Source organism: Salmo salar, chromosome ssa28 (assembly GCF_905237065.1).
Source record: "Salmo salar chromosome ssa28, Ssal_v3.1, whole genome shotgun sequence".
Taxonomy (NCBI): domain Eukaryota; kingdom Metazoa; phylum Chordata; class Actinopteri; order Salmoniformes; family Salmonidae; genus Salmo; species Salmo salar.
Genome location: NC_059469.1, coordinates 21365046 through 21380003, shown reverse-complemented (window position 1 = coordinate 21380003; position 14958 = coordinate 21365046). Strand labels below are relative to the sequence as shown.

General features: G+C 44.5%; 1 protein-coding gene across 4 annotated transcripts in view; it reads right to left on the bottom strand.

Annotated features, from left to right (window-relative positions):
- Window positions 1-14958, bottom strand: part of ppm1ba (protein phosphatase, Mg2+/Mn2+ dependent, 1Ba) — a 51595-nt gene that overhangs the window by 13413 nt on the left and 23224 nt on the right. For 3 of the 4 annotated variants that reach the window (XM_045710152.1, XM_045710149.1, XM_045710150.1), the window contains exons 2-3: window positions 8763-9620; window positions 8440-8557 (exon numbers count right to left, since the gene is read on the bottom strand). In XM_045710152.1, the coding sequence (XP_045566108.1) occupies window positions 8440-8557; window positions 8763-9605 (961 nt within the window). In that variant the 5' untranslated portion in view covers window positions 9606-9620. Of the gene's footprint in view, window positions 1-8439; window positions 8558-8762; window positions 9621-11863; window positions 11997-14958 lie in introns of those variants that run through there. The other variant, XM_045710151.1, reaches the window with a different exon arrangement.

The window sequence follows — 14958 nt, the reverse complement described above, 5'->3', positions numbered from 1 at the left end:
AACTACTGTTTACACTTATGATATCCAATCAATGGAGATTGTATGGATTATCATCTCATTCAATTTAACAAGTTAAATTGTTGAACATACCTTAATGTTCTTGCAATCAAATGAGACACTTTTAAACTTCCCATATTAACCTGGATGAAGCAACCTCTCAGGTTAATTCAAGTTTAATACCCAGATAGCCTACCCAGGTAGGATTAATCATTGGAATTGATTAATTAATTAAATTTGCTTTTGCAAATTCATTCACGTCCAACTTCCACATTACTGGTACAGTACTGATGGCTCATCAACATCTATGAATAGATTAAACTTGTCTTTGCAGCTTCCAATGAATTCCAAACCCAAACATTGAAAAAAAAAATAGGAACATTTTTCCTCTAATAATGTGCAAACTACCAAAGGAGGTGGTCCCCACTCCTCCGCTAATTAGTGAACCTCAACCCATAAAAGGATCGATCTCTGACCTCAGCAGGGATACCAACCCTAATTATGACATTAGCGAAAACACAGCCGAAATTGCGAACGCTCTCCAAAATCAACCATCAAACACAGGCTTTGTGACGGTTCTCTCCACTTTAGCACTTATGTATCGCCATCAAAGGTTGGCATCGATCCAATACCACAGTGCACAGCTGAAACACGTGCAAGACATGGCTAACATGAGGGCAAAGGTGGAGAGAACTGAGCAACTATTGACAAAAGCAGGAAATGAAAACATTCTGCTAGTCGAGGAACTGCGTTTGAAATCGGAAGAATTAAAAGTAATTGCAAATACTTATGACGATGAACGAGCACAAACTCTCCAACAAAATCATCGTCTGCAGGAACAACTCGATTTAGCCAAAACTAAATGCGATGTAGTCCACGCCAAACTAGATAAATCTGTCGAGTTATCTACAAACAGGAACGCGCAATTTGATAACATGCAGGCAGTTTTGTTGAACGTTACTCAGGGTAACACTGTTCTACTCCAAATTCTGCAGACCAAAGACGATCAGTTGATGAACACAATGACAAAGTTGGATGACAAATCAGCATAACTTATTGAAGTTGCTGACCAAATGAATGATGAGAGAACTCAGGTGATGAGGATGGAAATATTGATTTCTAAGCAAGCAAAGGAAATCTCATCACTGAATCTCTCGCTCCGTACTCGAGACCTCTATCTGCAAACCATGACAGATAAGTTTGAGACCGAAAGGAGCAGGTGTGACACTCACATGTCCAAAATTGGTACTCTAAGCGCACAAGTGGACTCTGCAATGCAGCAGAAGACCACCCTAAGGTACCATCTGGAGGAAGTCCAGAATGGTCACGCTCTACAGCATGACTACCCATCCAAGCAACCGGAGTCTGGTACTCAAAGGAGTGAAGACGATAGGTTTCAGACATTGCCTCCATCATGTGTCCCTCAGTCTTCTCCTCTTGGCCATTCGGCACTGAGTAATATGGAGCCTCTTGGCCAACAAAGCCAAAGCTTGGCTTCTCCTCTTGGCCTGTTGGCCCCAATTTCTCCACAGGATGAAGCCAACCCTCTCTGCCCGCTTGGCGCGGAATACCTTGACAAACTCGTCAAGAATTTCCCCACCTTTGACCCCGTTCCAGGTCAGCCAAACGATACTGAGACGTTCCTAGCTGACATAGAGGACGCGTTGGGTGGCTACCCGAATGCTACGGGTTCTGACAGGGTTTACCTGTTGAAGCGAACGTTGAATAGACACGTGACGAGGTTCATTCGCATACAACAGCAACACGTGCTAAATGACTACGCTAAACTTGCCACAGCTTTGAAATTAGAATTCAGTGATTCTGCGACTCGCAAACACGACAGCTCACTGGCTAACACGGTCAAACAAGCTCGGAACGAACACCCACAAGCTTTCTATCATAGGCTTCGTTCAGCTTACTTTGGCCTACTCACGGAAACAGGAATGGAAGAGCTGTTACCATTCAAACAAATGTTTCTGTCGAACATGTATCCCACCTTCATTACCTACTTGGGCCCTGCAGCCCACGTTGGCTTGCCTATCTTACAACTCAGAGAGCTTGCAAGCACAGCTTTTGAGGCATCAAAAGCTCGCAACGCTAAGAGCCCTGACCACTCGGTTTTGAAGTTTGACCAGGAGCACTCACTCCAGTTAGAGGGTGCATTATCAGGTATTGGAGCGTCGAGAGCTGACGCACAACAACAGTTTCTACCACGAAACCATGATTCCAATAACCGCCGCGGTCGAAATAACTGTAAAGTACGTCGCCTTCAAAACGACTACCGCTACAATCGACCTGTTCGCTACGTTCCTGCACCCAACCCACACAAAGTGTCAAAACAAAGGGTTGAAGGACGATCAAAACGTAGACCAATGTTCTCCAGAAGTTCCACTACGTGAAGAACTAAAGCGAGAACAATTTGAGAAAAGGGTAAAAGATAAGTCACAAGGACTAGACGGGGAATTACTGAACACCAGGTCCGCAGAAATTAACACCCATAGCAAGGACGTTAAAGTTCAAATTTCTCCCGCTCTCATTCAAGACCCTATCCAGGGCCCGCCTGATCAAGAAACAAGCCCCCGGGCTTTGTCTGTAGACTCTGATACAAAAGTTAAGAAGAAAAAGGTCAAACGCTTCGTTAAAGCCAAGCCCACTCAAAATCGGAAATCAAAATCGGAAAAGTCAATCTGCTTCCACCTTGAACAGAAATGGCACATCACGTCGTTGCGAACGACCACTCCACTTTGTGGGGAATATGTCCACTAACCACGAATCTAAACAGCCATACCTGGGAACAGTCCTGGAGGACTGCTTAACTTGTCATGCGCTAATTGATTCGGGTGCGACAATATCACTCATCTCTCAAACATTGCTTGATGATCTCAAAAGGGCTTTGAAGCCTACTAAACGTTGGTTAAAAGTGGAACGATGCGAAACTACACTTCGAGGGGTCACTCAGACTACCTCGCCTCTCACATTGAGAGTCATGCTGAAACTACAGTTCAAGGACGTATCGCTCGTTCACCCTGTGTATGTTACCAGCCTCGAAACTGTACCCCTGCTACTTGGAGCACACTTGATGGATCGATTACTCCCATTGATGGATTGGAAAACCAACCAGGTATGGTCACAGGCCACAGTGCCTTCTCCACTGACCACACTGTCTTCCCCTAACGCTAGCTGCAACGCAGTCATTCACGAGGGGTATCTGTCGAAAGCACCCCTTGGGAAAAAGACGTTTAGAAACCTCTTGGTGCAGAATCCGATCCAAGGAGATATTACGATATCTCGACACATTCCATCAGCCAATCTGATTGACCATTCTTTTCATGATTTCGAGCCAGCTGTCTCTGTGAATGAGCAACTTCCCTCCTCCTTGCAGTCCTGCAATACGGTAGTTGAGATAAACTTCTCTTGCCCTTCGGACACTTCCGCAAGCACTGCGGCCGTCTCAGCAAGAAAAATATTGATGCGCAGAGTACACTCTGCTTCCGATGATACACCTTCTGCTTTGTTGGGGACTGTCACCCCTTACAATGACACTAATGGCGTCAGTCCAGCAACTGACCCGATGACTCCCACTGGTGAAACACTTTGCGATATCACAGACCAATATCCTCGTCTCAGTTTGCAGGTACTGAAGGGGTTGCCACACGCGGACGCGGTGGTGACTGACAGACCTCGACAGCCACTGAGGGTGTTGACGCACAAACACCAAGAGATTTGGTTGAAAGGTTACAGCCATTCTCATAATAACGCGGCCACTGACAACTCGTACATAGGGTCTGAGCTTTTCGTTTGCGCCTCGGACACCAACACCACCCGCTGGTGGGGGGGTCCCGAGACACAAAGGGGGGGAATAGTAGCCCAGACCCATGATGAGCCTCACCGAGGCCGGTGGGGGGGGTCGAGACTACGGACAACGCCATACGAGGCCACCAGAGCATAAATCAAATCTAGTTGTAAACTCCCCTATGAGAACAGTGAGGAGCAGACAGGCCCCTAGACGGGGATATTATCTTAGAACACATCTAAGATAGTACTGAGGTGTACCACACTGGTCGTAAAGGAAGTCCAATGGACTTGTCCACCTCCAAAACAAATGGCAACAATAATCATTCCTTGCCATGTGTAGGTTCAACTACAACTAGTAATATGCTCCAATCATGTGTTCCGGTAGATAATATTTCAGAATAAATCGGTAGGACAACTGGACCCCTTGAATACCAGTACCAATACCACAGTCAGTCCAGCAACACTCAGTAAGAGGATTAGTAACCTCACAAGTTAAATTGCTATTGATAATAGCGACATAGGAGTCACTCAGAGTGCAACACGGGGAAGGGAATCTCCATTGCACTCTTCCAATGGTTAACACATGCCACTAATAAATAGAACACTCCGTTCAGGAGAAAAGTTATTAGAAGTCACGAACCATGATCACACCACGTACGACTGGTCTAATACTTAGAGTACTTCCGTCGTGAGGTTAGCTCCTCTGTGGATAACATAGCTATGAAATAGACTTCATACCTACCGCCACTACAATAGTGGAAGACACCGTGACTTGTAGAAAACTACTACAGACTCCCTTGACACCAATTCTGACTGACCTCCAGGCATTGACCTGAAAATTACCTGACTACGTCAGACTCATTCTGAACAAGTTGTAATCTGCCAGGATACTTGGTTTTCTTCCCTTGACATGCGCGATTGTGTAAGCATAAACGCACATGCACAACGGAACATCCAATTAGGATTTATGCTAGGATCACTTAAGGGTCCAAGCAAAATACCAGCCTTAGTAAATTTGAACATTTACTTCTAGGCCTTTGACTCTACAGCACTCACCAGTTTTCTAACCAGAAGTCCATAGGTCATCCCTGTAGACTGCCCAAAACTAGTGCCTTACAGCTGTAGACTTATCATATAGTTGTCAACTTAGGATAGTACCCTAAGCGCCACCCCGCAAATTAGGAAAGCCCTAAATATGACATTAGACAATGCCATGATAGGGTCATTTTGCCAAGACCATGGACGTAGATAGAATACAGTCCAATTAGATGATTAAGGTGGCATAACTATATTTTGTTTTGTTTATGCTTTCATTCATTTTGTTTCATTTTCTTCAGCACATAGAAAGTGATAAAGCCATAAACAACTCCCCCATACAACCATCAGTTAGTGCCACAACGCCACTCATTTGGGAGGAAATATAATGATATATTTCATGAGTGTGTGTGCGTGCGTGCGTGCGTTGTTAACATCTGCCTAAGTTACTGCCCAGATATTCCAGTCTGGATGACCAGACGACGGGTCCGGAACGGCGATCCCAATCCGGACATCCGCTGCCGAGCCATGGAACGGACTTCTTCATTTGCAGAGACCCTACCCGGGTCGACCACCAGAGGGGGGACTGCAATAGCAACCACCAACTGGACATCTGCTGCCCAGCCTTGGAGCGGACTTCTTCATTTGCAGACACCCTACCCGGGTCGACCGCCAGATGGGGACCACAACGATGATCCACAACCAGGACAACCCACGTTCATTTTTATGTTGGTTTACAACATGCAGGCTAATCGCAAGATTGAACCCAACATGGGGGGACTGTCATGACGTTGGCCTGTGGGTAAGGTTTATGACCCCCCCCATAAATACCTTTCTCCCTTCCCCTCTCTTTCTGACCCTACTGAAGGACTTGAATATTGGCCTGTGTTAAATATAGAGAGTCTGGGAACATAAAAAAAAAAATTGGGAAAAGGAACCATATTTTGGTAATAAAACCAGTTGGAAATATGCTTGGGAACGTAATGAGTATGGATGTCAGTTCGGTTGTCATCTGAGACATTATGACTGATGACAGGACGACATAAACTGTACCTGAGAAAGTATACACCCTCTAGTTATCAGAGTAACATGGAATTGTTATGCAATTGAAATGTTTGATATTGAAATTGTTTGTTAGGAGATTAAATGTAATTTTAGCTTCCAAATGAGAGAATTGGGTTTTCATAAGGAAAGTGCCCTGCTTGATCAGTGGCCCACCCCTGTGAAGAGACAGGGGTTATAAACGATGAAACACATCCTTCCCCCTCTCCACTATATAAGCCTTTGACGAAAAGATAACCATTGTTCCAGTACGTGAGGTCTGCAGCCTCTACGTTAGAAGGACACACGTCAAGTACAGAACTAAGCCAACCTCGGCGTGAGCTTTGGTGGCGAATGGTATGAACTTTGAGCTTATTCACTACAGAAGTGACACTTCCTAGCCGTTGAGTTAGCAGCGGCCGCTGTAGACGTGGGCTAGGAAAGGACGGACGACGGATCCAGTCTAACAGACAGACGAAGATACCACCACGTATCCAATTTACCACCAGAGACATTCTTCCGAGGACAGGAAGATCTGTTGGCCAACCCGGCCAGCATCTACGACCAATCTACCGAAGCGCAGCTCAGAGTAAATATTTATTGCATTTTCCTTTTCCAAATGGGCGGTAATTTAGAATGCATAAGATAATGTATTTACGATAGCATAGCTGCTGTTTCTTTGTTCCTAAGTCATCCCGCTCTTTCATTCAAGCCCAACCCCCTTTCCTTTGTGTAACCAGCCATCTTACAGGTTCCGTCCACCGGGACGTTTTCTGTATGACATCATTTGTATTCTGTGTATTTGTAATTCTGTGTGATTAGTTTAGTTAGCAAATAAATAATTAAACCCAATTTTGTATTGCTGATTCAACTTGTTAGCCAGGGTTCGTGAAGATAACCAAGAATTTACAACTTTCATTATGAGACTGAAAATAAGGTAAGGGTTAATATTGACTGCTATCGATGTAAAATATAAATAGGTCTTTAAGAGTTTATTCGGAAGATAACGGTTCTATAAACACTCTTCCGTGGTGTCCCGACTTTCTAGTTATTTACATTTACATGATTAGCTTAATCAGGTAATATTAATTACAGATAAAGAATTTTATAGGTTAGCATGTCATATCACTTAATCCGGCATAGCCAAAGACACGACAATAGCCTCCACTACACCACTGGCCCCTTGTGTTTTAATAGAAGTGCACTCTTCTACATGAGTGCGCTGGTATTATGGTCACACACTGAAGACCTATAGGTTTACCACTGTACTAACCTGTCACACACTGAAGACCTATAGGTTCACCACTGTACTAACCTGTCACACACTGATGACCTATAGGTTCACCACTGTACTAACCTGTCACACACTGAAGACCTATAGGTTCACCACTGTACTAACCTGTCACACACTGAAGACCTATAGGTTCACCACTATACTAACCTGTCACACACTGAAGGCCTATAGGTTCACCACTGTACTAACCTGTCACACACTGAAGGCCTATAGGTTCACCACTGTACTAACCTGTCACATACTGAAGACCTATAGGTTCACCACTGTACTAACCTGTCACAGACTGAAGGTCTATAGGTTCACCACTGTACTAACCTGTCACACACTGAAGGCCTATAGGTTCACCACTGTACTAACCTGTCACACACTGAAGGTCTATAGGTTCACCACTGTACTAACCTGTCACATACTGAAGGTCTATAGGTTCACCACTATACTAACCTGTCACACACTGAAGGTCTATAGGTTCACCACTATACTAACCTGTCACACACTGAAGACCTATAGGTTCACCACTGTACTAACCTGTCACACACTGAAGGTCTATAGGTTCACCACTGTACTAACCTGTCACATACTGAAGGTCTATAGGTTCACCACTATACTAACCTGTCACACACTGAAGGTCTATAGGTTCACCACTATACTAACCTGTCACACACTGAAGGTCTATAGGTTCACCACTATACTAACCTGTCACACACTGAAGGTCTATATAGATATAAAGGCTGTTAAGATACTGTATTAATGTTTTAAGAAAGGAGTGGATATATTTGGCCTGGCGAAGCAGTGACTGAATGGAAGCTGATAATTTTACGTTTTTTTACTCTGCTGGTCTCGGGAAGAAATTATGAGTCCTCACTGTCTTAGACAGAGTCAAGACCGAGTACAAATGTATCCAACACCGAGACAAGAATGAGACACCCAATATGCGGTCTCAAGACCGGATTCGAGTCTCGAGTACCACAACACTGATTGGAATTGTGTCCCGATGGGAGTGTAATACATTTAGACTGGGGCTGCGGTCGGATTCGCCAACCTTCTCCCCTAAGTGTGTTCACTCCTTCACTTCCCAACATGGATTTAAAAGCAAGTCTGAAATATGCTGTAAACTCCCTCCAATCCTAAATCGATGCTTTTTAAAGCCGTAAGGGGGAGGAAACAAGTGCACACTTGTAGAGGATGGTACTACAGAATGATACTAGAGAATGGGACAGCAGCCTGGATGAAGGCAACAGGATGGAGGGGAAGGGAGTCATGGGTACAATCATTCTCACCTTCCACGCGAGACTCCAGGAACTTATCCAGCTCTGTATCTTTCTTCACCGCCTCCTCTGACACTTTAGGGCAGTTTGGCAAACACACCAACACAACACTCATGTTATCCCGACTTCCCTGTGGTGGAGCGGGGAGAGGGATGGAGAGAGAATCATTACATGTGGGGGCTCTTAACGCTGATGACAAAACGAGAGAAAGAGCTTCTAAATGAGCTTCCTTAATTACTGCAACAAAACACGCTACACAATTGTTTACATTTCTACATGTTAAAATAACACACACACACGGACATACACAAACACCCACACTAGCCTCACTGTACCTTGTGCAGGCAGGTGTCCAGCACCTGGTTGCAGACCTTCTCCAGGTCGTGGGATACCTCCAGACGGGACTTGACAAACTCGCACAGCTCCTCGTTGCTCATCACGTCCCAGATACCGTCGCAGGCCAGCACCACAAACTCGTCCTCTGGGGCCCTCGCAATCTCAAACACCTCGGGCTCTGGGGACACCAGCTGCTCCGTGGCACCCCTCCCATCCACACACTTGTAGTCGTAGTCTCCCAGGGCCCGGGACACGGCCAGGGAACCATTCACCCTCTGGATCATTACCGAGCCGCCTGCGTTCTGGATCCTCTCCTTCTCCCGTGGGTTGCAGGGCTTGTGGTCAAGCGTGGAGAAGCAGACGTGCGCGTTGCGGTAGAGCACGGCCCGTGAGTCACCACAGTTGATGAAGTAGAGGTGCTCTGGCGAGAGCAGTACGGCCACGGCCGTCGAGCCGCTGCGGTCCATGCCGTTACGCAGGTCTGAGAAGTTCCTCATGTGCTCGTCAATGTTCAGGAAACCAGTGCGGATCCCCGTCTTGACCGCATCCACGGTGGGGGCTGGGGTGACACCTTCAGGGCCCGGGGAACCCATGCTGTGGGTGATGATGTGCCCCAGCAGGTGTTTAGAGGCATAGTTAGCCACGCGGGAGCCGGCATGGCCGTCGTAGACAGCGAAGAAGGACCAGTCATCCAGGCCATGGGGGAGACCCACCATAGCGGTGTGAGCGTCCTCCATCTCCACCCGCCAGCCCTGCATGCTGCTCAGGCCATAACGGAGGTTGTTGCCCTCACCGTGGGCATTGTGCTTCTCCGTCTTGGGCTTGTCCAGGAACGCCCCCATGGCTTAGGCCACCACCTGGGGACAGGAGAAGAGAGGAGGAGAAAGGGGGAGGGAATGATGAGACTGGTTAGTTTGCACAAATATAAACACATAATTCATTTCACTTCTGAGATGGGCCTATCTAAACAGAGCAACTGAAAACAGATTGTATTCAATTCATGTTGATAAAAGTTAAATGGCAACAGTAAGTGAAAGACGAAAACACCACTATAGGAGTTAACAGTTTGTTTCCTGATGCCTCCCACATTGCATCTGCTGTGGTGTCTACGGAGAATGTCTATTCAGAACAGAACACATTTGTCTTTATAGCAACCAACAACTAAACCCACACAATGAGATTATAACACATTGACTTAGTTGGCGTGGATGCCAGACTGCATTCAGTGTTGCACTCAGTATTAAATAAAAACAAAATGAATGAGGAAAAGTCTGAAATGTACCCTTATCATGTAGAAATCTGATTTCTAGACGGAACAAAAATATACATGCAACAACTTAAGATTTTACTGAGTTACAGTTCATAAGGAAATCAGTCCGTTGAAATAAATTCACTAGGCCCTAATCTATGGATTCCATATGACTGGGAATACAGATATGCATCTGTTGGTCACAGAAACCTTTAAAAAAAAAGGTAGGGGACTGGATCAGAAAACCAGTCAGTTTCTGGTGTGACCACCATTTGCCTCATGCAGTGCAAAATCTCCTGCCATAGAGTTGACCAGGCTGTTGATTGTGGTCTGTGGAATGTTGTCCCACTCCTCTTCAATGGCTGTGTGAAGTTGCTGGATATTGGCGGGAACTGGAACACGCTGTCGTACACGTCGATCCAGCGCATCCCAAACATGCTCAACAGGTGACATGTCTGGTGAGTATGCAGGCCATGGAAGAACTGGGATATTTTCATCTTCCAGGAATTGTGTACAGATCCTTGCAACATGGGGCCTGTGCATTATCATGCTGAAATATGAGGTGATGGTGGCGGACGAATGGCACGACAATGGGCCTCAGGATCTCGTCACAGTAACTCTGTGCATTCAAATTGCCATAGATAATATACGATAGTGTGAAAGGGAAAAACATCCTGCACCTTGAAAGTCTTGGAGAACGTAAATCCACCATTAGACGTCGAGTTATCACCTCGCCAGATCAGACACTCTATAGAACAACATTCTATTAATGAACTGAGTTGGGGTGGGATCGAAAAAGTTAATCTACCACGTAAAGCTGGTGACTATGACAACAGATTACTTCAAAGAGAAGCCATGTGGATATATCAATTCAATTGTGCATCTCCACATGGTTTAAACAAAGAACTAGATTTCACCTCCTTCCTATAAGCCACATTTAGGCTGTTATACAAGAACACTGTCCATATCAGATTTTACATATCATTTATGGTTTGGCCCCACGTTTACGAACGGCTTTACCTGATGTCCTCTCTCGTGAATTGATATGAAGTATTTAGGTGAGTGGACAGCTGGGGTGGTTGATTTGTGAATTTCTCTTCGTGCCCGCTCCCATAGCCTATAATTCTGTATTTCTTTGTGACTAATTTGCATACAGGTAGACCAGAAAAGCCACATGCCTGATTGGCAGGTGAGTAGCAACACTGATTAGAACCACTTGCTGCTCATCTGTTGTTCTTTACAAATGCTGTTTTGAATTCAAATAAAAAATTTACCTACACACTGAAGAAGGCTGTAAAGCGGAAACGTCTGTGTACGCTATCCCTGATACAGTGAAAATAATTAAAAACATCAAATAATTAAGCTTTATGTGACATCTTTTCAAGTGCGAACCCATTACAACTTTTTGTTGATCTTTTATTTCAGCTCATGAAACCAACACTTTACAAGTTGCGTTTTTATTTTTGTTCAGTGTAGCTCAGAGTATTAGAGACATTTCAGAGAGAAGCACCCCACCAGACAGTGATGGAGACGGGGGAATAGTGCATTAAATCTAAATCGCCATAGGGTAGAAATATAAATAAAAAAGAACTTCTCTGCTTTTCAACTCGTCAAGTACAGATGACCGTATTTAGTGTTAGTAACTATTCTGTATGGTGTTCTGTTGGCTGGGTGAGTATGGATGGGGGTTAGGGGAGCTGAAGCCATTGTAGGTCTTGCTGTAACACAGATTAAACCTCTCACCCTGCAGGATGACAGGATTTTCTCTACTCAGACAACCTGGCTCTTAAAGCTCTGCTAGGAACACAACATTTCAAAGTAAATTGCACTGCCAGATTACTGAGTACTTACCACATTGCTTTTGCACTACGAAAATGTCTCCCTTAGTGTTTTGATGGTGGGCAGGCTGCGAGCAGGGCAGGCCGCTGGATGTCTGAAGCCTGGGGCTTGAGTGGGAAGAGCTGCCTGGCTTTGAGAGACCAAAGACTGCCATATGGTTTGACAACTATGAACAGAAATGATACCTAATACCTAACTAGCATAATTGCAGCAACAATCACGTGGAGGCCTGGCATAATGGTATTCCAGATGATTTCTCAAACCATTGCGTCAAAATAAAAGGTTAAAAAAACTACCTGGTAAGCTAGCCTAAATCAAGAGCACCTCAAATATCCTGTTAGGGTAGGGGGCAGTATTTGCACGGCCGGATAAAAAAATGTACCCGATTTAATCTGGTTATTACTACTGCCCAGAAACTAGAATATGCATATAATGATTGGCTTTGGATAGAAAACACCCTAAAGTTTCTAAAACTGTTTGAATGGTGTCTGTGAGTATAACAGAACTCATATGGCAGGCAAAAACCTGAGAAGATTCTGTACAGGAAGTGCCCTCTCTGACCATTCCTTGGGCTTCTTGACTCTCTTTATTGAAAATTTAGGATCTTTGCTGTAACGTGACACTTCCTACGGCTCCCATAGGCTCTCAGAACCCGGGAAAAAGCTGAATGATGTCTTTGCAGCCCCTGGCTGAAAAACATTAGCGCCTTTGGTGGTCTATCAGAGGACAATGAGACTGAGGCGCGTGCACGAGGCCACCCCATGTTTTTATTTTCTCTCTCTTTGAACGTAAACACGGTTTCCCGGTCGGAATATTATCGCTTTTTTACGAGAAAAATGGCATAAAAATTGATTTTAAACAGCGGTTGACATGCTTCGAAGTACGGTAATGGAATATTTAGCATTTTTTTGTCACGAAACGCGTCGGGCGCGTCACCCTTCTTTACACTTCGGATAGTGTCTTGAACGCACGAACAAAACAGAGGATATTTGAACATAACTATGGATTATTTTGAACAAAACCAACATTTGTTATTGAAGTAGAAGTCCTGGGAGTGCATTCTGACGAAGAACAGCAAAGGTAATAACATTTTTCTTATAGTAAATCTGACTTTGGTGAGGGCTAAACTTGGTGGGTGTCTAAATAGCTATCTACTCAGAATATTGCAAAATGTGCTTTCACCGAAAAGCTATTTTAAAATCGGACATAGCGAGTGCATAAAGGAGTTCTGTATCTATAATTCTTAAAATAATTATGTTTTTTGTGAATGTTTATCGTGAGTAATTTAGTAAATTCACCGGAAGTTTGCGGGGGGTATGCTAGTTCTGAACGTCACATGCTAATGTAAAAAGCTGGTTTTTGATATAAATATGAACTTGATTGAACAAAACATGCATGTATTGTATAACAATGTCCTAGGATTGTCATCTGATGAAGATCATCAAAGGTTAGTGCTGCATTTAGCTGTGGTTTGGGTTTATGTGACATTATATGTTAGCTTGAAAAATGGGTGTCTGATTATTTCTGGCTGGGTACTCTGCTGACATAATCTAATGTTTTGCTTTCGTTGTAAAGCCTTTTTGAAATCGGACAGTGTGGTTAGATTAACGAGAGTCTTGTCTTTAAAATGGTGTAAAATAGTCATATGTTTGAGAAATTGAAGTAATAGCATTTCTAAGGTATTTGAATAACGCGCCACGGGATTCCACTGGCTGTTACGTAGGTGGGACGATTTCGTCCCACCTACCCTAGAGAGGATATCTAACTTTTATTTCACCATCTGTCCGGTGTAGGCCTACACTGGGTGCAGGCAGTTCGCTGGAAGTTGGGTATGTAGTAGGGCTGGGAATTGCCAGGGAACTCACAATACTATCATGATACTTAGGTGCCAATACGATATATATTGCAATTCTCACAATGTATTGCGATGGGCTCCCGAGTGGCACAGCGGTCTAAGGCACTGCATCTCAGTGCTAGAGGCGTCACTGCAGACACCCTGGTTCGATTCCAGGCTGTATCACAACCGGCCGTGATTGGGAGTCCCATAGGGCGGCTCACAATTGGCCCAGCGTCGTCCGGGTTTGGCCGGTGTAGGTCGTCATAGTAAATAAGAATTTGTTCTTAACTGACTTGCCTAGTTAAATAAAAGGTTAAATTAAAATAAATAAAGATGCGACACTGATTTTATTGCGATTTGATGTTCCAAACATATTGCAAACCATATGTCTGCTGCAGAGGGACAAGAGAGAGTCATGAGAAAACACGTTTTAATCAGTCATGGAAATAAGTGCTGAAAACAAATTGTCTCAGATACAACCAACTAGCGCAAAAATAATATTGCGATTGTCAAAACGATTCTGTTTTGGAGGAAACAATGTTGTTGGAGGGGCAACAAGGCCAAACTATCTAAATCCTTCCATTTGAATTAGAGGACCAGAGCAGTGCCTCCAATCGTAGTTTTGCCTGAATGTTCTTTTCAGAAGATCAGACATTATGCCTGTCAGGAGAGTAGGCCATCTTCGACTGGACCTGCATTACTGTGGGCATACAGCAGCAGTTCCAGGTCTCTACCACTACAATATGGTGTAAACCCATTGTTGTAAAAACATATGGTCCTCTCTCCAAGTTAGCTAGTGATATCCAGAGACAGTCACAGGCCTACTCTAAGATTATGAATGGAGCAGCTTTAAGCTCCTTTGGCGAAACCTGACCGGTAAGAACATTACACGCACCAAGAATAGACTTGTGAACTAGCGTTCCTTCCAAAATTATGTATAAGCTAGGCTTAAGAGGTCAGACACACCGAGAAAACTGATGGCCGAGAGGTAATTAGCACAGTAGGAGGCCGTTCCTTCTCTTGCTAAAAAAAAAAAAAAAAAAGACACCGCCTGCTGGGTACCTAACTGGTAGGGTCGAGCCGGCCGTTTCTACATATAGAATCGCCTGCCCAACAGTGGCCGACAACTTGACTTAAGGCAAATCAGAGAGCAAGGACCGCCGCGAGGGGAGCCAAAAGGAGTGACAACAAAAAGGTTAAGGCACTTTTCCCTGTGTAATTCACCCCATTTTCATCAGAATTGTTCTAACTAAAACAAAGCTGCCTAATA